We start from the raw sequence: 27,424 nt of genomic DNA, 5'->3' as shown, positions 1-27,424 counted from the left end.
GAAATAAAATTTTGACAAAATTTTCCATAGCAATAAAATTTTGAAAAAATTTTCTATAGAAATATAATGTTGACAAAATTTTCTATAGAAACAAAAATTTGAGTAAATGTTCTATAGAAATACAATTTTGACAAAATTTTCTATAGAAATAAAATTTTGACAAATTTTTTTTTATAGAAATAAACTGTTAAAAAAAATTACAATAGAAATACAATTTTTACAAATATTCTATAGAAATAAAATTTTTGACAAAATCTTCTTCTTAAATAAAATTTGACAAAATATTTTTATAGAAATAAAATTTAACAAAAATTTACTATAGAAATAAAATTTTGACAAAATTTTCTATAGAAGTAAAATTTTGAAATTTTTTTTTAGAGAAATAAAATGTTGACAAAATTTTCTATAGAACTAAAATTTAAACAAAATTTACTATAGAAATAAAAGTTTTACAAAATATTCTATAGACATAAAAATTTTGACAAAATTTTCTATAGAAATAAAATTTTCCATTCGTTTTGTTTTGTTATTGTTTGGTTTGTTTTTAAGCATTGTTGTTGTTTTTTTATTGCAGCTTAAAACCATAGATTGACTAAACTACAAGTGTAGCTTAACCAACAGAGGAAAGAATGTTTGTCAAATTTATTTGGGCAAAGCCCTATAGACTGCAAGATGGTTGGATGGACGAACGTTTCGGAATTACTACATTCCTCATCAGCATCCTCTACTTGCAGCAAAACTATCAACCACTTATCAGAATAAATTCAGGCAGTTCATTAAACCCAACAATGAACCACACTTGAATCTTCCGAAAAAAGGTTTTGTATGATAGCCGGCTTATGCCGAAATAAATTCGAAACAAACATATCTCTTTTCCTATGCCACTGTCAAATCATCGATTTGAGTTCAGTTGGCTGGGTTTATTTTGAGCGTGCTTCCTCTCAAAATTGGTTGGATCCAACTATCTTGCAGTCTATAGGGCTTTGTCCAAATAAATTTGACAAACATTCTTTTCCTCTGTTGGTTAAGCTACACTTGTAGTTTAGTCAATCTATGGTTTTAAGCTGCAATAAAAAAACAGCAACAATGCTTAAAGAACAAACCAAACAATAACAAAACAAAACGAATGGAAAAAGAAGAGGAAGCACGCTCAAAATAAAATATTGAGAAAATTTTTTGTAGAAATAAAATTTAGAGAAAATTTTTTGTAGAAACAAAATTTTGAGAAAATTTTCTATAGAAATAAAATTATGTGTTTTTCGTTTCTTTCGAAGAAATGTTTTATTTTGAATTCATAAACAATTTTGTTAAAACTTTAATTCATAAAGAAATTTTTGCCAAAACTTTATTTCTATTAAGAATTTTTTGCAAAAATTTTATTTCTATAAAATTGTATTTCTATAGAAAAATTTGTCACAATTTTATTTCTATAGGAAATTTTAATTTTATTCTTTTGAGAAAATTTTTGCAAAATTTATTTTTATAGAAAATTTTCCCATTTTTTTTAGAAAATGTTATTTCTATAGAAAATTTTTGCAAAATTTTATTTCTGTAGTAAATTTTGACAACATTTTAATTCTATAGAAAGTTTTTGCAAAATTTTATTTCAATAGGAAATTTTTCCAAAAACAAAATTTATAGAAAATTTTGTCAAAATTTTATTTCTATAAAAATTTTGTATTTCTATAGAAAATGTTGTTAAAATTTTATTTCTATAGAAAATTTTGTCAAAATTTTATTTCTATAAATATTTTTTCAAAAGTGTATTTCTATAGAAAATTTTGATAAAAATTTTCTATAGATTTTTCTATAGAAATAAAATTTTGAGAAAATTTTCTATAGAAAAAAAATATTGAGAAAATTTTCTGTAGAAATAAAATTTAGAGAAATTTTTTTTATAGAAATAAAATTTTGAGAAAATTTTCTATACAAATAAAATTTTGAGGAAATTTTCTATAGAAATGAAATTTTGACAAAATTTTCTATAGAAATGTAATTTTGACAAAATTTTCTATAGGTATAATATTTTGACAAAATGTTCTATATGTGTAATATTTTAACAAAATTTTCTATAGAAATAAAATTTTGATACAATAAGACAACCGTGTTCGGAGTTTTAAATTTTAACTTTACTAAATTTTTAATGTAATTTAAATTTTTATAGGTAGAAAACCTTAGTTGTTAGTACCTTTATTTTCTATTTATTGTCATAATTTATTATGATTTTAAATAAACTAATAATAATAATAATAATTTTTATTTGAATTAAGACAATTAAAAAACAATATTTTAAACTTAAAGCTCTGTTTGTAAATTATTATAGTTATTATAGTTATTATTATAGTGTATTATAATAATAAGTATGAACTTATCAATTGATATACAAGGTTTAACTTAATTTATAATGTGAGACCATATCAAGTGGTCCCTTTATCTTTGACTATTTTCACTTCTTCCATGTGCTCACTTTGCATTCCATTTACATTTTATCGCGAAGTTTATACAAAGTTATATTTGCTACAATATTATTTCTCGATTTCTTTCGAATAAACAATTGCCAATTTGCATTTATTTTTCTTTTGCAAAAATGTTCTCTCGATTTCCTTATGGATTATCAAGTGAATATTCAAATATGGGTGGGTGAATGTTGCTTTTTTGTTTGCATATTTATCCTTCGATTTTTGCTTCTATTACCCAAGCTACTGATTTGTTATACTCACATATATTCATTCTTTTCTTTGTCTGATTTGTTTTTCTTTGCAGTACCTCTAACATCGGTTCAGGGTGTTTTGGGACGTCAGGCAATGTTGCCGTGTGATATAACGCCAATGGAACGTGACGATGCTGTTTATATGGTCTTGTGGTTTCGCGAGGGTGATGGTGAACCTATCTATAAGTAAGTAAAAATATTATCATTATTACCAGTGAAGAATGTGGGCTGAAGGAATGCTTAATGGGATAATATGAGTGGGGATAGAGCAACTAATATATGAAAGACAGAGTGTGGTGGCTGACTATGTGTGGGGTGGTGTTTGTTGAAGGATGTAGATGTCCTTTCCTGACAGATAACAGACACGAGTCAGCAAATATTTAACTGGGTTCTACTAGCAATTGTATAAAGAGCCTTGAACTTATGCAATATAGCAAAAGGCCGCTTTCATAATTTTGGAAATTTGAAGTGGTTAAACTGATTTCAACCAAATTTGGCACGCTTTACGCTACTATCAATTGTACTCAATAAATCTAAATCTGAACCGATTTCTTTCCAAAATCAGTGGGTATATATTCCGACCAAAAACGCATAATTGTGTCAAATTTGAATTCGGTCGGACCAAAACTGCGACCTATACACCAAAATGTGTTCACAGACAGACATGGCCAAGTCGATACACGGACATGGGTTTCACACGTGCTAACAATAATCTACCAACATTTGAAGAAATTATTAGTTGTTGATCATACTTTTGTGGTTAGAAGAAAAACAACGTTTTTTCGTTTCTTTGTTAAAACTTTATTTCTATAAAGAAATTTTTATTTAAACTTTATTTATATAAAGAATTTTTTGCAAAAATTTTATTTCTATAGAAAAATTTGTCACAATTTTATTTCTATAGGATATTTTAATTGTTGTTTTAATTACATTTTAATTTTTTTATTTTGAGAAAATTTTTGCAAAATTTATTTTTATAGAAAATATTTTCTATAAAAAAATTTTGTCGACATTTTATTTCTATAGACATTTTTTTCTTTTAAGAAAACTTTTGCAAAATTTATTTTTATAGAAAATTTTCCCATTTTTTTTTTTTTTGAAAACGTTATTTCTAAAGAAAATTTTGTCAACATTTTAATTCTATAAAAAGTTTTTCAAAATTTTAATTCTATAGAAAGTTTTTGCAAAATTTTATTTCTATAGAAAATTTTTCCAAAAACAAATTTTACAGAAAATTTTGTCAAAATTTTATTTCTAAAAAAATTTTGTCAAAAGTGTATTCCTATTGAAAATTTTGTCAAAATTTCATTTCTATAGAAAATTTTGTCAAAAGTGTGTTTTTATAGCAAATTTTGTCAAAGTTTTATTTCTATAAAAAATTGTCAACATTTCATTTCTATAGAAAATTTTTGCAAAATTTTATTTCTATAGAAAATGCTATTTCTATTTTTAGTTTTGTTAGTTGCCTTCTGGAATTCTACAATTTTGGAATTATTGGGATTATAGATTATTCGTTTGGCTTGAGGTCATGGACTAATGAAAAATGCTGGTGTTGTTGTTTTTCATTAATTTTTTACTGAGATGTTGCTGTTCTCGGATATTTCGATACACCATCGGGAGATATTATATTTTCAGCGAGATATTATATTTTACAAAGTTATGCACGTTCTCCTTACAAAGCTCATATCTAGACAAACGAATAATCCCAAAATTGTAAAATGTTATTTCTATAGAAAATTTTTGCAAAACTTTAGTTCTATAAAAACCGTAATCAAAATTTTATTTCCATAGGAAATTTTTGTCCAAATTATATTTCTATAGAAAATTTTATTACTATAGAAAATGTTCTCAAAATTTTATTTCTATAAAAAATTTTGTCTAAATTGTATTTCTATGGAAATTTTTTTCAAAATTTTATTTATATAGAAAATTTTTGCAAAATTTATTTATATAGAAAATTTTTGCAAAATTTTATTTCTATAGAAAATTTTTGAAAAATTTTATTCCTGTAGACAATTTAATCAAAATTTTATATGTATAGAAACATTTGTCAAAATTTTATATGTATAGAAACATTTGTCAAAATTTTATTTATATTGAAAATTTTTTCAAAATTTTATTTCTATAGAAAATTTTGTAAACATTTTATTTCTATAGAAAATTTTGTCAAAATTTTATTTCTATAGAAAATTTTGCCAAAATTTTATTTCTATAGAAAATTTTGTCAAAATTTTATTTCTTTAGAAAATTTTTAAAAATTTGTATTTCTATAAAAAATATTGTTAAAATTTTATTTCTATAGAAAATATTGTCAACATTTTATTTCTACAGGAAATTTTGTATAAATTGCATTTCTATAGGAATTTTTGTCAAAATTTTATTTCTATAGAAAATTTTGTCAAAATTTTATTTCTTTAGAAAATTTTTTAAAAATTTTTATTTCTATAAAAAATATTGTTAAAATTTTATTTCAATAGAAAATATTGTCAACATTTTATTTCTATACGAAATATTGTCAGAATTGCATTTCTGTAGGAAATTTTGTCAGGATTTTATTTTTATAGATTTATTTTATTTCTATAGAAAAAGTTTTTTTTTCTATAGAAGATTTTATCTGTATAGAAAAATTTGTCAACATTTTTTCAAAATTTTATTTCTATAGAAAATTTGGTCAAAATTTTATTTCTATAGAAAATTTTGTCAAAGTTTTATTTCTATAGAAAATTTTTGCTAAATTTTATTTCCATATGATATGTTTGCAAAGGTTTTTTGCTGTAGAACATTTTTGCAATTTTTTTTTTCTTTTAAGAAAGTTTTTGCAATTTTACCTTTATAGAAAATTGTTGCATAATTTTGATTTTATAGAAAATTTTGGCAAAATTTTATTTTTATAGAAAATTTATGCAAAATTTTCTTTTATAGAAAATTTTTGCAAAATGTTATTTCTATAGAAAATTTTTGCAAAATTTTATTTCTATAGAAAATTTTTCCAATGCTTTATCACCATGTGATTTAAATTTAAAAATTTTACAAAATTCTAAACTATTTTATGGAAAAGTCGAATTTATTCTGATAATTGTGATAGCTTTGCTGCAAGTAGAGGATGCTGATGAGGAATGTGGTAATTCCGAAACGTGCGTCCATCCAACCATCTTGCAGTCTATAGGGCTTTTCCCAAATAAATTTGACAAACATTCTTTTCCTCTGTTGGTTAAGCTACACTTGTAGTTTAGTCAATGCATGGTTTTAAGCTGAAATAAAAAAACCACAACAATGCTAAAAGTCGAATTTAGAAAAATTGTATGCTTCATTTTTGTATAACGTTTTTCTCTGTTTTTGGTTCATTTAACTACGTTCTTATATTGGGAAAATCTTAATGAAGTAAATGAAAGATAAATTGGCTTTAGTGTCCACATTTGTGTGCACAAATAAAAACCAACCATACACAGAAAAAAATTTCACGAAATATTTTCCAATTAAAATCTTAATTGAGTTTTAAAAAATATTCAATTAAAAATTTAATTGAATCAACAATTTTTTTAATTGAAATAAAAATCAATCACACAAATTAATAGTATCAATTAATTTTTTAATTGGATCAATTAATTTTTTAATTGACTGTCAATTAATTTTTTAATTGATACTATCATTTCTGTGATTGAAAACTTTTCAATTATAAAATTAATTGGATCAATTAATTTCGTGATTGAATCATAAAAATATTTTTTGTGTGTATGATTTATTTTCCCTTCATAAACTAACCCACTCTAATATAACCAACATCTACATATTTATCTATCTTCTCTAAAATTCTAAGAGTATAGCCATATTCACATAATATATCTTACTTTTATGAATGTTATGTCTTAGTGGCATATCTCGTTTCGTTTCTCTGCGTTTCACTTCCTGAGGCTCATTGAGGGTGAAGAGTTGATCCTGGGTATCTAGTAACTATCGGTGCCAAAGTGAAGTGAAGGCTAGCATCATGTTGAGCATTTCCTTATTTCATCTAAGTGGGTTAATTTATCTTGAAAAATCATTTTTGTGCGGGGGTTTTCTCCGGCTAAAGTGTTACTAATTCATATAGCTCTTTCTCTCTCTCTCTCGTTATCTGTCTCCCTGTCTCTCACTCTCTACTAGGCTGAAGAGCAATATTTTAAGGGTATTCTTTAAGCTCTTAATACAATTCATTTAATTAAGTGTAAGTGTAGTTGTGCTTAAGGCACTTGTGAATGAAATGCGAAATGTACTGTGATAAAATCATGATAAAGTCTCAGCTAATGTTAGGTATAATAATTTTACACACTCACTTCAAGGGCTTTTCGAGAAGAGTTGAATAAAAGGAATATCTTTGGGTATAAAAAATTTCTTTTTTTTTGTGTTACTGTAGCCTTTTTGTGTGTATTATCATATAACTCAAAATGAAAAACAATTCTTAACAGGCACTTGATTTCAAAAATTGTTTGAAATGGATTTTATCTGAAGAGATTTAAAATATAAATTGTTAGAAATTAACAGATGATTTGCAAAGAGTACAAATATATTATAAATTGAGAGAGCTATTGTAGAAAATATGGCAATGGAATTGCAGTTTTGTTATGAGTCAACACTCATCGGTAATTGGTCTCTATAAAATAAATTGCAATTCATTGGAATATATATAATTAACTTCCGTCTTTTAGGATACATATTTCAGTCTTATTTTTCGGTTTACTTTTTTATATTGGTCAGGTCAGGAGAAGTGTGACATAGAAAGTCAGATATTTTGAACTTCTCTGGCATATCAAAAGGCTATGTCCATATATAAAATTGTGCCCAAATAAAGATAAAATTCTGTCAGATATTGTTGCAGTTTAGAATTATCATCTCAACTAGTTGATAATGACCAATCTTTGCTCGTATCTTTAATTATATATTATTAATAAAATCTTACTTTTTACAGTTTCGATGTTCGGGGGAGACAATTTGGACAAGCTCGTCTCTGGTCATCACCAACTGCATTTGGACCGAGGGCTTACTTTAGTAGTACCTCACATCCAGCACAATTGAAAATTGATAGCGTACGTTTAGAGGATGAAGGCGTATATCGGTGTAGAGTGGATTTTAGAAATTCTCCTACGAGAAATTTAAAAATCAATCTAACTGTGATAGGTAAGTACTTGAAAAATATTATTAACTTGATAGGTAACGGTGACAATATCACAACAGCAGCAGTGAAGAAAAACTGCAAAAAATGTATTAAATATCAAAATGTTTTTGACAAAGAATAAATAGAACTCATGTCAGATAATAGTATTGAGTACAAAATTTCGAAATTGTTCTATAGATACAAAGATAAGACCACTTCCAAAAATGTCCTCCTAAATACGATAATTTTTGAACTACACAGCAATTTCTCAAGACTTTTGTACAACTTGCTTTTATCATATTTTAATATTTTTAATATTTTGTCGAGAAAAGTGCTGAATTTCTCAAAAATCATACAAATTATTTATTTGGTAAATTATTACAAATGTTTTTGAATCAGATCCACACCATTTTTAAAGAAGTGAGTGCAACGGCTGTTGATATGGTGAACATCTGCCCTATTACCAGCTCATGTTAAATTCATCGCTAAGACCAAATTTTGTAGAAAGCTTGATCGATTCATTCAAAGAAAGACAAAAAAAATATATTTTAAAAATAGGTACACCCAGAAAAAAGGGGCTCTAATGCCAACTAAACTTTATTTTAGTTCATGAAGATTAGTTGATTTTAGTTAAATTTAGCACAATACGAGTAAATGTTCCCTATTTGAATAATTTTTTGCTAACTTTAATGAGTTGAACTAAAAATAAGAAAAAAAGTTGTATACAAATATAGTGCACAATTTTACTAAAAAATTAAATAGTTAATATTTTTCTAATATGGCAGAAGTTTGCTAAAATTGAGTTCATAAGTATCTCATTTTACTAAATTTTACTAAAATTGTAACTGTCTTGAACTTCGTACAGCGCTAAAGACATTTTAACAATTTTAAAATCCATTTTTTTCTTTCAACATATGAAATTTTCTTAAATTACAAAAAAAAAAAAAACAAGTATATACGGCCGTAAGTTCGGCCAGACCGAAGCTTATGTACCCTCCACCATGGATTGCGTAGAAACTTCTACTGAAGACTGTCATCCACAATCGAATTACTTGGGTTGCGGTAACACTTGCCGATGGCAAGGTATCTTAAAATTCCTAACACCGTAATATATACCACATAGTCCATACGTGGTATATATTAAACTAAAAAAGGCCGATTAAATACGTATATAATTAAGTTTAAAGCTTCTATAGAAATAAAATTTTGACAAAATAAAATTTTGTTAACATTTTCTATAGAAGTAAAAAATTTTCTATAGAGATAAAATTTTGAAAAAATTTTCTATAGAAATAAAATTTGGACAGAATTTTCTATAGAAATAAAATTTGGAAAAAATTTTCCATAGAAATAAAATGTTGACAAAATTTTCAATAGAAATAAAATTTTGACAAAATTTTCTATAGAAATAAAATTTTGACAAAACTTTTTATAGAAATAAAATGTTGACAATGTTTTCTATAAAAATAAAATTTTGATAGATTATTTTTGGCTCGAGTGGCAACCATGATTATGAACCGATATAGACCAATTTTTATGTGATTGGGGATCGGCTATATATAACTATAGACCGATATAGACAAATTATGGCATGGTTATAAGTGGACTTCTAATAACACCACGTTGCAAATTTCAACAGGATCGGATGAATTTTGCTCCTCCAAAAGGCTCCGGAGATCAAATTTGGGGAACGGTTTATATGGGGGATATATCCAATTATGGACCGATATGGACCAATTCTTGCGTGTTTGTTAGAGACCACATTCTAACACCACATACCAAATTTCAATCGGATTGGATGACTTTTGCTCCTCCAAGAGGCTCCGGAGGTCAAATCTAGGGATCGGTTTATATGGGGGCTATATATAATTATGGGCCCATGTGGAATAATTTTTGCTTGGTCATTAGAGAATATATACCAACACCATGTAACAAATTTCAGCCGGATCGGATGAAATTTGGTTCTCTTAGAGGCTCCGCAAGCCAAATCGGGTGATCGGTTTATATGGGGGCTATATGTAATTATGGACCGATATGGACCAATTTTTGCATGGTTGTTAGAGACCATATACTAACACTATGTACCAAATTTCAGCCGGATCGGATGAAATTTTCTTCTCTTAGAGGCTTCGCAAGCCAAATGGGGTGATCGGTTTATATGGGGGCTATATGTAATTATGGACCGATATGGACCAATTTTTGCATGGTTGTTAGAGATCATATACTAACACCATGTACCAAATTTCAGCCGGATCGGATTTTAAGATTTTGTTACAAGTCTATCTAATTTTGTCCAAATCGGTTCAGATTTAAATATATGTATATCGGAACATTAAACTTTATATATGACACCCAACAAATTTAAGAGATGGTATCGAAAATATAGATCTACAATGTGGAGCAGAGTATAATATAGTCTGTCCTGCCCGACTTTAGAATTTCCATACTTGTTCCCTTGTCTCAGTTTTAATGAAAATTTCTTTATGTATTGAACAAATTATTTTTGTGTAAGAATTAATTTTCATGTATACCTTCCTGGTCATTTATACGAAAAATACACAAGATATGAGCGCTATAATGACGAGTAACAATAATACACTTATTTGCGAAGCGTAATGCAAACTCACTCTTTACTTTTTCTCAATACAATTTTCAATATCCAAATATGCATTGGACATAAAATGACAATAGTTTCTTATAATACGACCAAGTTTATGTTCCTTTTTTTAATTGATCCAATTTTCCTTTCCATTGTAATATTTTTGCTTTATAATTTTTGTTTTCTCCCCATCTCAAAGAATACAAAAGCTTTCAGGACCATAGACCAACCCCATCAAATAATGAAAATCCTACATAATATGGATTTTCCTTTTATTTGGACTGCATTGCAATTCCAGATAAAATTGGGTTGATGATTGCTGCTTCCTTGACAATTACATTATTGGGGGATTCCCCCTGCCCACATAGCGAGCTTTGTCAATATTCGTAATTACATACATACATACATGCGTACTGGTGGTGGATATGGTCGTATAGAAATGAGGACGCTATTAACGCAAACAAATAAGGATTTTCCACTGAGATAAAAGACGGCATAACAAGAAGGACTCAAAAGTATATCCGTTTCTCTGCATTCTTTGTTTGTCCGCGAGTTTTCACATGTATACGATGAGGTTTTTGTATTTTTTGTTTTATTTCGTTTTCTTTAAAACCGCCAAAAGGATCGACACAAATATGTGTGAGATTCAAGCCCCCATTGGTGCGGCAACAAATATTGTGTCAACCTCTAGCACGCAAGCCAATGCAGCTGACATCGTTGGCTACGACAACACCAGGACAGATTAAAGCGGTAATAATACCCGCAACTACAAGCAACAACTGCAACACAAGCATAAAATAACCTCAGAAAAAAATGAAAGCGGGTCCCATGCCAATGGGTGGGGTGGAAGAAGGCCAAATAAAAATTGAACAATAAGTTACAATAAAAACGTAGAGACGTTATGCATGAATACCCAACCAAATTTTAGTCAAGCAATGTTTCTTGGGTAGGCCAGAGTAGAGGTCTATGAACAGCCTTAGGATGGGGCCATAGGGAAAGGAAATTCGTAATAAGCTTTAAGACATTACCAAATATTAGCAAAGTACCAGTGGTGAATTTCTATTATAAACATAAATTAAAATGAATTTCCTTTTTTAGACTAGTCGTTAACATGTAATAGATTAGAGTTTTAAGCTGTCATAAAAAAACTTTGAATTCATCTGTCAAATTTAGTCTAAGTTTCCGGCCTCTTTCTTCATCCAGCCATCGACGGGATAACATCATCAATAAAATAGTATATCTCAACGAAATCTATTTTGTCTCTCTCTCTCTCCTCTTACAAAACCGGTAAATCCCATGTAAGTATTCGTCGTGCCCAGGAGCCTAAGTTCCATCGTCCAAAGCATAATCTCGAGGAACCTTAGTTCCCCATTTTTCCACTCAATTTCTCATCTTAAGAGCTAATTTTAAATCCGTAATATAATATTCAAGTGGTAAAGTTTTATTTGTCCAATCGATATACAAAAGTTTGATATTATTAGGTTGTTTAAACAGAGCTAACGAAAAAAATTTCATAAATATAATGAAATAGTTCATCAATGTTATGAATTTTCATTGAAATAAAGAAACGTGTATTAATATATGAGAACGATTTCATTGTTTCAATGAAAAATGTCCGTAAGGGTAATGAAGAAATCGTGTTGGCCCATTTTTTTTGTGATATTTTTTTTTTTTTGTAAATTAGACCGAATTGTGAATCCTGCTTTTAAGACATTACCAAAAATTAGCAGTGTACCAGGGGCAAAGTTTCAGTTGTCCACTTGGTATACAAAAGTTTGCTATTATTAGACTGTTAAATCTGAGACAATTTCATAAATATAATGAAATAGTTCGTCAATGTTATGAATTTCCATTTAAATAAAGAAACGTGTATTAATATTTATGAACGATTTCATTGTCTCAATGAAAAATGCCCGTGAGTGTAATGAAAAAATCTTATTGGCTCATTTGTTTTTGTGAAATTTTCTTTTTCTGCATCAGACTCAATTTTGAAAACATCTTTTAAGACATTACCAAAAATTACACTAATAGAAAAAGTTTCGTTATAATAAAAGTGAGACAATGAAACAAATTCCTTAATACAACGAAATTTTCCATTATTATGACGAATTTTCTGTTAATCAACGTCACGTTTCGTATGATTAACGAATATGTTCATTGTATTAATGAAAATGTTTCGTTATATCAATGAAAAATTGGTTGAGTTTTAATGAAATTTTCTTTGTGTGTAGCAGCATTCCAGGGGCAAAGTATCAGTTGTCCACTCTGTATAAAAAAGTTTGAAATTGTCAGATTGTTAAAACTGAGCCAACAAAATAATTTCATAAATATAATGAAATAGTTCATCAATGTTATGAATTTTCGTTTAACTAAAGAAACGTGTATTAATATTTATGAATGATTTCATTGTCTCAATGAAAAATGTTCATTAATGTTATGAAAAAAAAAAATCTCATTGGCTCCATGTTTAAGAAATTTCCGTTTTGTGTATCCGAGGGATTCTTAGCACCCTTCGGTCTTACAAGTTTTCCATTTGACTGCAAAACTTGGCCCACAATCTACCCAATTCAAATTACCTTAGGCTGTATATCGTTCAATGGGAAAAGCGTTGAATTGCCAAAGCAATTCAAAAGTTTTATTGCAGTGACGACCAACGGTACAGTTGAAACCCCAACTCGTCTCTATATTGCAAATGAAAACAAACACCAACGCCTCATCATATACAATCTCCACCCACCAATGGCCATGGCAAACTCATATGCATTGTAAGGACACAGCCAATGGATATAAATCCAAGAGTAGTAACCAACATTGCCATTGACGCTAGGTTCGATGGCAATGCGTGTACATGTACCCTCATTCTATGGCAAAGGATTGCATAAGGAAAAAAACATCTGAAAAAATGGATACTTCTCCCGCCCCCTCTGCCCATATGTGTAGTATGCACCAAATGTAGTTTGCAAATTTAACATTGCGTCACAGCAACAATTGAAATGGAAACGAAACAGAAAACAAAAAAACGAAAATAATAGGAAACAGGATACAAGGCATATAGGTTTTGGTCCTTCGATCCAAGCTCAACTAATAAATTCGGTCACTTTAATGGGACTTCTATAGCATAGCCTTTGAATAAAGGCGAAACAATGAAGGCATAACTTGCCCCCACGCCAGTTCAATGATATTACCAGTGAAACAATGACAATAAAAACTCAGAGTGACCAAACCATGGCCACTTGAAGAGCATGAAAAAATTATTTTGCCTCCATACGAACTCTGTGCGAGTTCGTTTCATTAAGAGGCTTTGTAAGAAATCCTATGAACGTTGCATGAGTTGGAAATATGATGAAACATTGTTAGGAGTGCTTAGGGATAAAGTTTTGAAAATTCTGGGTAGATTTTTTTTATTCCGATGGCATGAAGGTTTTTAGAGCAAGAAAATATGAAAAGTTCTACGTAATTCAATTAACTTGGAGTTATTTTTTGTTAATCATTGTGTAGTAATTTTTCTTCAGTTGCTAGAACTTCAATATCCAAAATAAGACTTAATCTATATTACATGCATTTTTGGAACCACCGTAGTGCAATGGTTAGCATGCCGGCCTTGCATACAAACGGTCATGGGTTTAATCTCAGTTTCGACAAAGCACTTAAAGTTTTTCAGTGGGTGGGTAGATTATCTATCCCCTCTCACTACTACTGGTGACATTTCTGAGTATTTGAAAACTTCTCTAAGTTGTTTAACCTTAAAGTGAATTGCCGTTCCGATTCGACCATCGGACATTACTGATTGATTTAAAGAGCAGTTCACCACTTCTGGTATCACAATGGACTGGACGAGTCTAAAATAGCGGGCAGCCACTTTACCTAACCTATACTAACCTATATTACATGAATTTGTAACATTCGGTGGAAACGTTTTAGAACACCGGAACTTCATGAGGACCTTCGTGGAACTGTTTCACTGTTAAGGTGGGTATTACGTTCGAGTTTAGCCGCTAAAATCGTCAAATTTTTCACGATTACTTTTCTTTAATAATCAATTTTAAGGAATACAAACTTTGTGGAAATTTGCTTTGGGCTATTCCCCATCAAGTTATAATGAACTCTGAAACAAAAGTGTGTAAGTTTATGCCATTTTTATACCCTCCACCATAGGATGGGGGTATATTAACTTTGTCATTCCGTTTGTAACACATCGAAATATTGCTCTATGACCCCATAAAGTATATATATTCTGGGTCGTGGTGAAATTCTGAGTCGATCTAAGCATGTCCGTCCGTCCGTCCGTCCGTCTGTTGAAATCACTTCCGAACGAAACAAGCTATCGACTTGAAACTTGGCACAAGTAGTTGTTATTGATGTAGGTCGGATGGTATTGCAAATGGGCCATATCGGTCCACTTTTACGTATAGCCCCCATATAAACGGACAACGAAATTTGGCTTGCGATTGGTCTAAGAGAAGCAAATTTCATCCGATCCGGCTGAAATTTGGTACATGGTGTTAGTATATGGTCTCTAACAATCACGCAAAAATTGGTCCATATCGGTCCATAATTACATATAGCCCCCATATAAACCGATTCCCCGATTTGGCTTTTGGAGCCTCTAAGAGAACCAAATTACATCCGATCCGGCTGAAATTTTGTATATGGTGTTGGTATATGTTCTCTAATGACCATGCAAAAATTGGTCCACATCGGCCCATAATTATATATAGCCCCCATATAAATCGATCCTCAGATTGGACCTCCGGAGCCTCTTAGAGGAGCAAAAGTCATCCGATCCGACTGAAATTTGGTACGTGGTGTTAGTATATTGTCTCTAACAACCATGCCAAAAGTGGTCCGTATCGGTCCATATTTATATATAGCCCCCATATAAGCCGATCCCCAGATTTGACCTCCGGAGCCTCTTAGAGGAGCAAAATTCATCCGATCCGGTTGAAATTTGGTACGTGGTGTTAGTATATGGTCTCTAACAACCATGCAATAATTGGTCCATATCGGTCCATAATTATATATAGCCCCCATATAAATCGATCCCCAGATTTGTCCTCCGGAGCCTCTTGGAGGAGCTAAATTCATCCGATCCGGTTGAAATTTGGAACTTGATGTTAGAATGTGGTCTCCAACAAACACTCAAGAATTGGGTCATATCGGTCAATAATTGTATGTAGCCCCCATATAAACCGTTCCCCAGATTTGATCTCCGGAGGCTCTTTGAGGAGCAAAATTCATCCGATCCGGTTGAAATTTGCAACGTGGTGTTAGTATAAGGCCGCTAATAACCATGCCAAAATTGGTCCATATCGGTCTATAGTTATATATAGCCGATCCCCAATCACACAAAAATTGGTCCATATCGGAGCATAATCATGGTTGCCACTCGAGCCAAAAATAATCTACCAAAATTTTATTTTTACAGAAAACATTGTCAAAATGTTATTTCTATAGAAAATTTTGTCAAAATTTTATTTCTATAGAAAATTGTTTCCAAATTTTATTTGCATAGATATTTTTTTCCAAATTTTACTTCTATGGAAAATGTTGTCAAAATTTTATTTCTATAGAAACTTTAAACATAATTATATCCATATTTAATTTGCCTTTTTTAGTTTAATATATACCACGTATGGACTATGTGGTATATATTACGGTGTTAGGAAGTTTTAAGATACCTTGCCATCGGCAAGTGTTACCGCAATCTAAGTAATTCGATTGTGGATGACAGTCTTCAGTAGAAGTTTCTACGCAATCCATGGTGGAGGGTACAAAAGCTTCGGCCTGGCCGAACTTACGGCCGTATATACTTGTTTTTTACTGATTTAGTTTTCACTTTAGTGAAAAAATGAGAAAATGATTTTAGCGGATAGAGATAGAGATGATGGACAATCATTGGAGCCACCGTAGTGCAATGGTTAGCATGCCCGCCTTGCATACACAAGTTTTTCAGCGGTGGATTATCCCACCTCAGTAATGCTGGTGACATTTCTGAGGGTTTCAAAGCTTCTCTAAGTGGTTTCACTGGAATGTGGAACGCCGTTCGGACTCGGCTATAAAAAGGAGGTTCCTTGTCATTGAGCTTAACATGGAATCGGGCAGCACTCAGTGATAAGAGAGAAGTTCACCACTGTGGTATCACAATGGATTGAATAGTCTAGTCTAACCTAACCATGGTCAATCATGAAGAATTTTTTCATTGTTTCTCGCTTATAAAATCGAACCCTATTGTCCTTGATAACATATGCTGAAAAAACGTAATATTAATACGAAAAAAAATTTGCTTATTTCTCCCTAACTTTAGGTCCTAGAGCGAAAAGAACCTTAATTCCTGACCACCAAATCATAAAACACCAAATTCCATCGAAATCTTGAAAACATCCAAAATCGCGTAAGAAAAATTCATTTTTCCCATAAAATCGAAAATTTCATCAAAAAAAGTTATTCTCATTTTAAATCTAAAATATTGTAGAATTTCATTCGAAAGCAATAATTTCCTTTACAACATTTTTTAGAAAATTTTTCGAGTTTATTAAATGCATTTGTTAAAGAGTAAGAGAAAACAAGGGTTGGTATTAGCGACAGAAGGGTTATTTTCTCATTTCTTCTGAATCACTCAAAATCATTCGACTCAGTGGACTAATAATTATTTTGAAGGACATGACATTTTTCTTAATATCACAAATTTATACTGAATTCCGAAAATCTAATTTATCTTTGCATTTCAAATAATATGTAATAATAATTAAATGAAAATTTGCCGGAACAATGAATTTCGTTCATATGGTCAGCCTAAAACGCTTTTTTTGCCCTTTGAATTTACGGAAGGATTTTATTGTTTAATAAGAATTCCGTATAACGAAGAATACACGAAACTGTGTGCTAAAATATACAGGACATGGACTTTGCAATTCTTTCTTGTGGTGGAAGTGTAAATATGCTATTGGGGTAAAAGTTGTCTTTTATGCATATTCAAAAAATATTGTTGCCGAGAAAAATAGCTATGGGATACATATGTGCCAGGTCTTCGCTCCCTTATACCCTTGAACATATCAACAAAATATACCATAAAAACAATGTTGTAGCAAAATTTTTGTTGGTTTCGTTTTTTTTTCTGAAAAGTATTTTTTTCTCTTCTTGTTCTTGCAAATTGATGGTGCCACAAAAAATGCATTTGAATGCATTTTCAGTATTCAAGCTATTTTGTAAAGTCTTTTTCTGTTATTTTCCACTGCAATAAAGTTATCAAGCAATTTTTTTCACATAATAAGTATGCAGAAAAAAAGAGAAATCAACAAAAAACAAGTATATACGGCCGCAAGATCGGCCAGGCCGAATCTTATGTACCCACCACCATGGATTGCGTAGAAACTTCTACGAAAGACTGTCATCCACAATCGAATTACTTGGGTTGTGGTATCTTAAAACTTCTTATTCCTGCATGGTTGTTGGATAACATATACTAACTTCACGTACCAAATTTCAACCGAATGGGAAGTATTTTGCTCTTCCAAGGGGCTCTGGAGGTCAAATCTGGGGATCGGTTTATATGGGGCCTATATATAATTATGGACCGATATCGACCAATTTTTGCATGGGAGTTTAAAGCCATATATTAACACCACGTACCAAATTTCAACTGAATCAGTTGAATTTTGGTCTTCCAAGAGGTTCCGGAAGTCAAATCTGGTGATCGGTTTATATGGGGGCTATATATAATTATGAGCCGATGTGGACCAATTTTTGCATGATTGTTAGAGACCATATACTAACATCACGTACAAAATTTCAGCCATATCGGATGAAATTTGCTTTTCTTAGAGGCCTCGCAAGCCAAATCGGGGGATCGGATTATATGGGGGCTATATATAATTATGGACCGATGTGGACCAATTTTTGCATGGTTGTTCGAGACCATATACTAACACCATGTACCAAATTTCAGCCGGATCGGATGAAATTTGCTTCTCTTAGGGGCCTCGCAAGCCAAATCGGGGGATCGGTTTATATGGGTGCTATATATAATTATGGACCGATGTGGACCAATTTTTGCATGGTTGTTAGAGACCTTATACTAACACCATGTACCAAATTTCAGCCGGATCGGATGAAATTTGCTTCTCTTAGGGGCCTCGCAAGCCAAATCGGGGGATCGGTTTATATGGGGGCTATATATAATTATGGACCGATGTGGACCAATTTTTGCATGGTTATTAGAGACCATATACTGACACCATGTACCAAATTTCAGCCGGATCGGATGAAATTTGCTTCTCTTAGGGGCCTCGCAAGCCAAATCGGGGGATCGGCTTATATGGGGGCTATATATAATTATGGACCGATGTGGACCAATTTTTGCATGGTTGTTAGAGACCTTATACTAACACCATGTACCAAATTTCAGCCGGATCGGATGAAATTTGCTTCTCTTAGGGGCCTCGCAAGCCAAATCGGGGGATCGGTTTATATGGGGGCTATATATAATTATGGGCCGATGTGGACCAATTTTTGCATGGTTGTTAGAGACCATATACTAACACCATGTACCAAATTTCAGCCGGATCGGATGAAATTTGCTTCTCTTAGAGGCCTCGCAAGCCAAATTTTGGGGTCCGTTTATATGGGGGCTATACGTAAAAGTGGACCGATATGGCCCATTTGCAATACCATCCGACCTACATCAATAACAACTACTTGTGCCAAGTTTCAAGTCGATAGCTTGTTTCGTTCGGAAGTTAGCGTGATTTCAACAGACGGACGGACGGACGGACGGACGGACGGACGGACGGACGGACGGACGGACGGACGGACATGCTCAGATCGACTCAGAATTTCACCACGACCCAGAATATATATACTTTATGGGGTCTTAGAGCAATATTTCGATGTGTTACAAACGGAATGACAAAGTTAATATACCCCCCATCCTATGGTGGTGGGTATAAAAATGCAGACAGCAATATTGATATTTTATTTGAACAAGATTTTAAAGAATTTCCAATTGGAAAATAGCAATTTAGTGTGGTAAAAAAAAAGCTGCAACTCGTTTGAGAGATTTATTTTTATACCCTCCACCATAGGATGGGGGGTATATTAACTTTGTCATTCCGTTTTTAACACATCGAAATATTGCTCTAAGACCCCATAAAGTATATATATTCTGGGTCGTGGTGAAATTCTGAGTCGATTTGGCCATGTCCGACCGTCTGTTGAAATCACGCTAACTTCCGAACGAAACAAGCTATTGACTTGAAACTTGGCATAAGTAGTTATTATTGATGTAGGTCGGATGGTATTGCAAATAGGCCATATCGGACCACTTTTACGTATAACCCCCATATAAACCGACCCCCCCATATGCACAGCCTATTGGAGGAGCAAAATTCAACCGAACCGCTTGAAATTTGGTATGTGGTGTTAGTATATGGTCTATAACAGACATGCAAAAATTGGCCCCCATATAAATCGATCCCCAGATTTGACCTCCTGAACCTCTTGGAGCAGCAAAATTCATCCAATTCGGTTGAAATTTGGTACATTTCGCTAGTATGTGGCCGCTAACAGCCATGCAAAAAATGGTCCATATCGGTCTATAGTTATATATAGCCAGTGGTCAATCACACAAAAATTGGTCCATATCGCCAAAAATAATCTACCAAAATTTTATTTCTATACAAAATTTTGTCAAAATTTTATTTCTATAGTAAATTTTGTTGACATTTTATTTCTATAAAAAAGTTTTGTCAAAATTTTATTACTATAGAAAGTTTTGTCAAAATGTTAGTTCTGTAGAAAATTTTGTCAAAATTGTATTTCTATAGAAAATTTTATCAAAATTTTATTTATATAGAAAATTTTATCAAAATTTTATTTCTATAGATAATTTTGTCAAAATTTTATTTCTGTAGAAAATGTTGTCACAATTTTATTTCTGTAGAAAATTTTGTTAAAATTTTATTTTTATAGAAAATTTTGTCAAAATTTTATTTCTATAGAAAATTATGTCAAAATTTTATTTCTATAGAAAATTTTGTCGAACTGAATTATATACGACTTTAATCGGCTTTTTTTTTGTTTAATATATCCCCCGTATGGACTAACTTACAATTTAAAAGACGGTGTTAAGGATTTTTTAAGATACCTTGCCATTGGCAAGTGTTACCGCAACCGCAAGTAATTCGATTGTGGATGACAGTCTTTAGTAGAAGTTTCTACGCAAACCATGGTGGAGGGTACATAAGATTCGGCCTGGCCGAACTTGCGGCCGTATATACTTGTTAATCAATAAAACTTTTTGATTGTAGGAGGATGTAAGAAGAAAGAGGGCGGATAGCCAGACCAAGATATAGATAGAATACAGGGTGGCTGAAGACATATCAGATCGTTTAATAGTTGGTAGATTTTTTCTAGTGACATCTCATTTTATTGTTTACAAAAGCATTTCGTGTTGGAATTCAAGCATGATAGTGTGATTGCTTTATATTTGGCTGGAAAGCCACAAATGTGCTGCCACTATACCTAACCTAAAGCCCCAAAGTAAAATGTTATTTTTAGAGTTTGAATATGTAAAAGGCTTATCGCAAATAATCCATTCTCGTACATTATCCACTTGATTTCGATTTCAACATTTCTAATTTTTTCCGCAAAAAATCTGGTTTTCTATCCATCCAAAAATAACAGTTTGTTCTACGAAGTGATCTTTCATTTTGGAATATAACTCACTATTTATGGATTTTGTGAATTTTTTTCCGAGATTCCATCCACTAAGATTATAAAAATATATTTCCAATTTTTTCTTAGGTTAGTTCTAGATAATCCGAAGTCGTTATCGATAAAAATTGAATTATAAATTTCAATTTAATTGTAATTCCTTTAGAACTGCAATGACTTTTTTGCTTCATATATGATATAAATATGCTGCTTTTCAATTTCCCCATAGTGTCATATTTTTTCTGCCTCCCCTTGATATCATATGCAACACATCACACATATATGATTGTTGCCTGGGTGGCTGGCAAGTGCTGATGATGACGATGACGACGTTGATGGGACTCTGATGTTGTTGTTACTTCTGTTGCTGACAAGCGACACTTAAAACGGTGATATGTGAATATTTATATTTATTTATTTTTTTTTTATATGGAAAAACAGCAAAGTGGATTTTATAATAACATCACATCACATACATACTCGTGTACGAATATTTTATGCATCAACTTTATGCTTCAAAAGGATTTATTTTTATTACGTGGAGTTTTGCAAGCAATTCGAAAAAATTGAGCATCGTTTATATATACATATGGAGAATATTTGAGTCGTTTTAAGTTTATTTGAAAAAACACTCAAATTCTCTTGGTTTTAATGTTAGAGTAATAATCTTCAAGCACAAGCTTTAAATCTTTAAGACAATGCCATTAAAAGATATTATACATAAGATATTCCTTTGAAACAAAATGAGAGTTGAAGTTGAACTAACCAAGAGCTAAGATGAGACACATTGTATTATAAATATTCCAAAATTTTGTGGGTGTCAAATCGTGCAAATGGAAGAAGTATTTATTATTGCATTAATACATGCAAGTCTAGGCCAAGTTATGGGAACCCTGTAAATTTAGTAAGTGTTGATTAGCTTTTTTTGTATTTCTGCTTCAACAAATTGTTTATATTTTTTGTGAGGTTGATTAAAAAATTGATCGACCACCTTTTGCCATTTTTTCCGCTAGAGAAATTATTCCATCAGTGCATAATTTTTGTGGTTTCTAGGCGAATATCTGTGACTGGTTTCTCACAGGACTTCTTATTGTTCCCAAACCTCTTCAAACGGCTCAAAACAGTTTAATGACGAATGTTTAGTTCCTTGGGAGCCACCGTGGTGCAATGGTCGTGGATTCAAACCCAATTTCCACCAAACACCATAAAGATTTTCAGCGGTGGATTATACCACCTCAGTAATGCTGGTGACATTTCTGAGCGTTTCAAAGCTTCTCTATGTGGTTTCAGTGCAATATGGAACGCCGTTCGGACTCGGGTATAAAAAGGAGGTCCCTTGTCATTGAGCTTAACATAGAATCGGGCAGCATTCAGTGATAAGAGAGAAGTCCACCACTTTGTTAACACAATGGACTGAATAGTCTAAGTGAGCCTAAAATATCGGCCACTATACCTAACCTAACCTAACTTAACCTAGATCCTTGGTGATGTCATATGTCAGGGCCATATGAACATCTTCAACATAACATCTGATCGGAGCGAGGTACGACTTTAACATGGAAATATCCTGAATGAAAGCGTGCGAACCACTGTTGAGCTATACCAAGCAACAGTACACCACAATCGTAATCTTTAAAAATTCCATTGTCGGCTCGAGTGATATTCTTTCCTTTCGTATAAAACAAAAATAAAATATTGCGAATTTCTTCTCCCATAACTTAGGATTGGAAGTACACCAGCTTTGTCATGCCGTTTGTAACACATCGAAATACTGGTATCAATTCCTATATTGCTATGGGCGGTGGTCGGACTTTGAGAATAGGATTATCCTTGTAACTCCTCGCCGCTTAGCTACAGTATCCTCCTACAGATGGTGACTTGGATGATTACTGTGTTAACAACCCCAGGTGATTCTTTGTCAACATATAATTGTATCCACGCACTGGAAGCATCTTTGTCTCCACAATGAAGTTGTAAAGTTTACCACTGACCGGCAAATTGTCTTAAAGGACCCTTTTTCTACCGAAGAGCTTATTACAAATTTCAGTGACATAGACAAACGATTTAAAAAGGTTGTCGAATTATTCCGTCATCGACATTCAACTGCTTACGTACTTCTGCCATAGTAAATAGTGTGGTTGAGGATTTGGTAGTGGATATACTCAAATTTCTAGCGGTGAAATAACTGGTAAGATCAGAAGTGTGACGCTTAATCGATCCCAGATGCCATCAACAATGAATACGGATGCCATAACTATACAATCGTCCGCATATGATACAATCTCGATGCCGTGTAGGAAGGGGGGTGAAATAGATGAAATGGTAAAGGTTGAACAGTGCCGGAGATATCACCCCACCTTGGGAAACTCGGTTCCTGCCGGTAAGGATGTTTTATCGATGTCCTCGAATAGTCTGTCATGGTTGACCGTAACGAATGCTTTCGAAAGGATAAGTGCCACGGACTTGCCTGATTGAGTCCTTTTATTTATGATGAAATAGCATATAACTGTATAGTCGTGCTATATACTTTAACGAATACATGTTGATGGTTGGCAGATGAAAAATTCTCCATACAATTCCATCAAAACAGGTAGATTTTTGACTGTTTTGTAGATTGGTAGAATTCTTTATGTTTTGGTAGATTTCGCAAAGAGGAGAAATAAACTTTTGACAAAATTTTCTACAGAAATAAATTTTGACAAAATTATATGTAGAAATATAGAAATAAAATTTTGACAAAATTTTCCATAAAAATAAAATTTTGACAAAATTTTCAATAGAAATACAATTTAGACAAAATTGTCTATAGAAATAAAATTTTGGCAACATTTTGTATAGAAATAAAATTTTGGCAACATTTTGTATAGGATTAAAATTTTGACAAAATTTTGTATAGATATAAAATTTTGACAAAATTTTCTATAGAAATAAAATTTTGACAGAATTTTCTATAGAAATAAAATGTTTACAAAATTTTCTATAGAAATAAAATGTTTACAAAATTTTCTACAGAAATAAAATTTTGAAAAAATTTCCCTATAGAAATAAAATGTTTACAAAATTTTCTATAGAAATAAATTTTGAAAAAATTTTCTATAGAAATAAACTTCTGACAAAATTTTCAATAGAAATAAATTTTTGACAAAATTCTCTATAGAAATAAAATTTTTACAAAATTTTCTATCGAAATAAAATCTTGGCAAAATTTTCTATAAAAATAAAATTTTGACAAAATTTTCAGTAATAATAAAATTTAAAATTTTTTATAGAAATAAAATTCATACAGAAATAAAATTTTGGCAACATTTTGTATAGAAATACAATTTTGGCAACATTTTGTATAGGATTAAAATTTTGGCAAAATTTTGTATAGAAATAAAATTTTGACAAAATTTTCTATAGAAATAAAATTTTGACAGAATTTTCTATAGAAATAAAATGTTTACAAAATTTTCTATAGAAATAAAATGTTTATAAAATTTTCTACAGGAATAAAATTTTGAAAAAATTTCCCTTTAGAAATAAAATGTTTACAAAATTTTCTATAGAAGTAAATTTTGACAAAATTTTCTATAGAAATAAACTTCTGACAAAATTTTCAACATAAATAAAATTTTGACAAAATTCTCTATCGAAATAAAATATTGGCAAAATTTTCTATAAAAATAAAATTTTGACAAAATTTTCTGTAATAATAAAATTTAAAATTTTTTATAGAAATAAAATTTGACAACATTTTCTATAGAAATAAACTGTTGACAAAATTTTTTATTATAATAAAATTTAAAATTTTCTATAAAAATAAAGTTTTGACAAAATTTTCTATAGAAATAAAGTTTTGACAACATTTTCTATAGAAATAAAATGTTTAAAAAATTTTCTACAGAAATAAAATTTTGAGAAAGTTCTCTATAGAAATAAAATGTTTGCAAAATTTTTTATAGAAATAAATTTTGACAAAATTTTCTATAGAAATAAGATTTTGGCAAAATTTTCCATAGAAATAAAATTTTGGCAAAATTTTCTATAGAAATACAATTTTGGAAAATTGTCTATAGAAATAAAATGTTTTGACCAAATTTTTTATAGAAATAAACTTTTGCAAAATTTTCTACAGAAATAAAATTTTGCAAAATTTTCTATAGAAATAAAATTTTGACGAAATTTTTTTTATAGAAATAAAATCTTGGCAAACTTTTCCATAGAAATAAAATTTCGACAACATTTTCTATAGAAATAAAATTTTGACAACATTTTCTATAGAAATAAAATTTTTACAAAATTTTCTATAGCAATAAATTTTTGCAAAATAAGATTTTTTTTGTAGTTTTTTGGTAAGCACGAGTGGCAACCGTGCTTAAGATCTATGGTGGAGGGTACACAGAAAAAAATATTACCAAAATATTTCCAATTAAAAAGTCAAGAATTTTTTCTATGCCCAATTAAAACTGTGATTGATACTATCATTTTCGTGATTGAAGACATTTCAATTAAAAAATTAATTGGATCAATTAATTTGGTGATTGAATCAGAAAATTTTTTTTTGTGTGTACATAAAATTCGACTCGATTACATACTTGTACATATTTAATTTAACGTTTTTGTAATTTCTCACAATTTAATGTTTTTGGTTAAATGGGGTTTAAAATATCCTTTCATTGGCAACTATTAAAAACTTGGCGAAGAGTTTTATTAATTGAACTGAAAGTGAAGAGTATGATAAATGAAATCTGTATACTAAACCAAATGTTCGAAATCTTGTTTATTGATTTTAAAGAAACCGATTGAAGACATTTCAATTAAAAAATTAATTGGATCAATTAATTTGGTGATTGAATCAGAAAAATTTTTTTTTGTGAGTACATAAAATTCGACTCGATTACATACTTGTACATATTTAATTTAACGTTTTTGAAATTTCTCACAATTTAATGTTTTTGGTTAAATGGGGTTTAAAATATCCTTTCATTGGCAACTATTAAAAACTTGGCGAAGAGTTTTATTAATTGAACTGAAAGTGAAGAGTATGATAAATGAAATCTGTATACTAAACCAAATGTTCGAAATCTTGTTTATTGATTTGAAAGAAACCGCCTGTTTGGCTTAGAATCATTATAAAAATCCTTAAGTGAAAGTCTAAATTTTTTTAAATATTTTTAGTATTTCATAAAAAAAAGTTGCACCGTGCAATGGTTAGCATGCCCGCCTTGCATACACAAGGTCGTGGGTTCGATTCCTTCTACGACCGAACACCAAAAAGTTTTTCAGCGGTGGATTATCCCACCTCAGTAATGCTGGTGACATTTCTGAGGGTTTCACAGCTTCTCTAAGTGGTTTCACTGCAATGTGGAACGCCGTTCGGATTCGGCTATAAAAAGGAGGTCCCTTGTCATTGAGCTTAACATGGAATCGGGCAGCACTCAGTGATAAGAGAGAAGTTCACCACTGTGGTATCACAATGAACTGAATAGTCTAAGTGAGCCTGATACATCGGGCTGCCACATAACCTAACCTAACCGAACCAAGTGAAAGTCTAAATCTTCTAAATATTTTTAGAATTTCATAAAAAAAAAATAGTTAATTTTAACTTAATGTCTTCAAATAACACCTAATTATCTTATTAATTCTTAATAATTTACCATCTTTAATATGGTTTGCCTTTGCATTTTAAGAATAAACCTCAATGAATAATTTTGGACTTTTATTAGCATTTTCAATTTCACATGCCTTAGACTTATTACACAGCCTGTTATTAGAAACGGTCTTTCAGTTTTTTTTCATTCGCCATAATTATTGGTTGAGTGACCTCCTCTGTTCACAGTCGACTGAGTAATTATATTACAAACATTTTCCATAAAAGATTTTTGTTTATATTTTCTTAAATAATGTTTAATGCTTATAAGGTCCCAGACAAAATATGCAAATACATTGACTACTTAGACTACCAATACCAACAACAGTTTTATTAAATATGGTCCTATTAAGATTGCTTCCATCATTTTTAACATGCAATCTGAAAATTGTGGACATATGCTAGACATGAATAAATAATTTTTTTTTTGATGGTATTAAATTAATTGTTTGCATAGAAAAGGGTCAAAGGGGTGGATTATGAAAATATAATGGAATTCAAAAAGGAGTAAGTGAAAAAAACTTCAAGAAGTTTTGCAAGAGACCATTAGAAAACTCTAATCTACATAATTGGAAAGGGTCAGTCTGGTAATAATCTTAAAAACGTTAACAAAAAATTATTTTTATTATTTATTTATTGTTTACT

General features: G+C 30.7%; 1 protein-coding gene across 1 annotated transcript in view; it reads left to right on the top strand.

Moving 5' to 3' along the window:
- The window catches only part of side-IV (sidestep IV transmembrane protein), a 440,483-nt gene that overhangs the window by 257,369 nt on the left and 155,690 nt on the right, over window positions 1-27,424 (top strand). The window contains exons 3-4 of the mRNA XM_075292078.1: window positions 2,764-2,896; window positions 7,653-7,861. Coding sequence (XP_075148193.1) covers window positions 2,764-2,896; window positions 7,653-7,861 — 342 coding nt within the window. The remainder of the gene's footprint in view (window positions 1-2,763; window positions 2,897-7,652; window positions 7,862-27,424) is intronic.

Source organism: Haematobia irritans, chromosome 1 (genome assembly GCF_050003625.1).
Source record: "Haematobia irritans isolate KBUSLIRL chromosome 1, ASM5000362v1, whole genome shotgun sequence".
NCBI classification, from domain to species: Eukaryota; Metazoa; Arthropoda; class Insecta; order Diptera; family Muscidae; genus Haematobia; species Haematobia irritans.
This window is presented reverse-complemented; position numbering and strand designations above follow the sequence as displayed.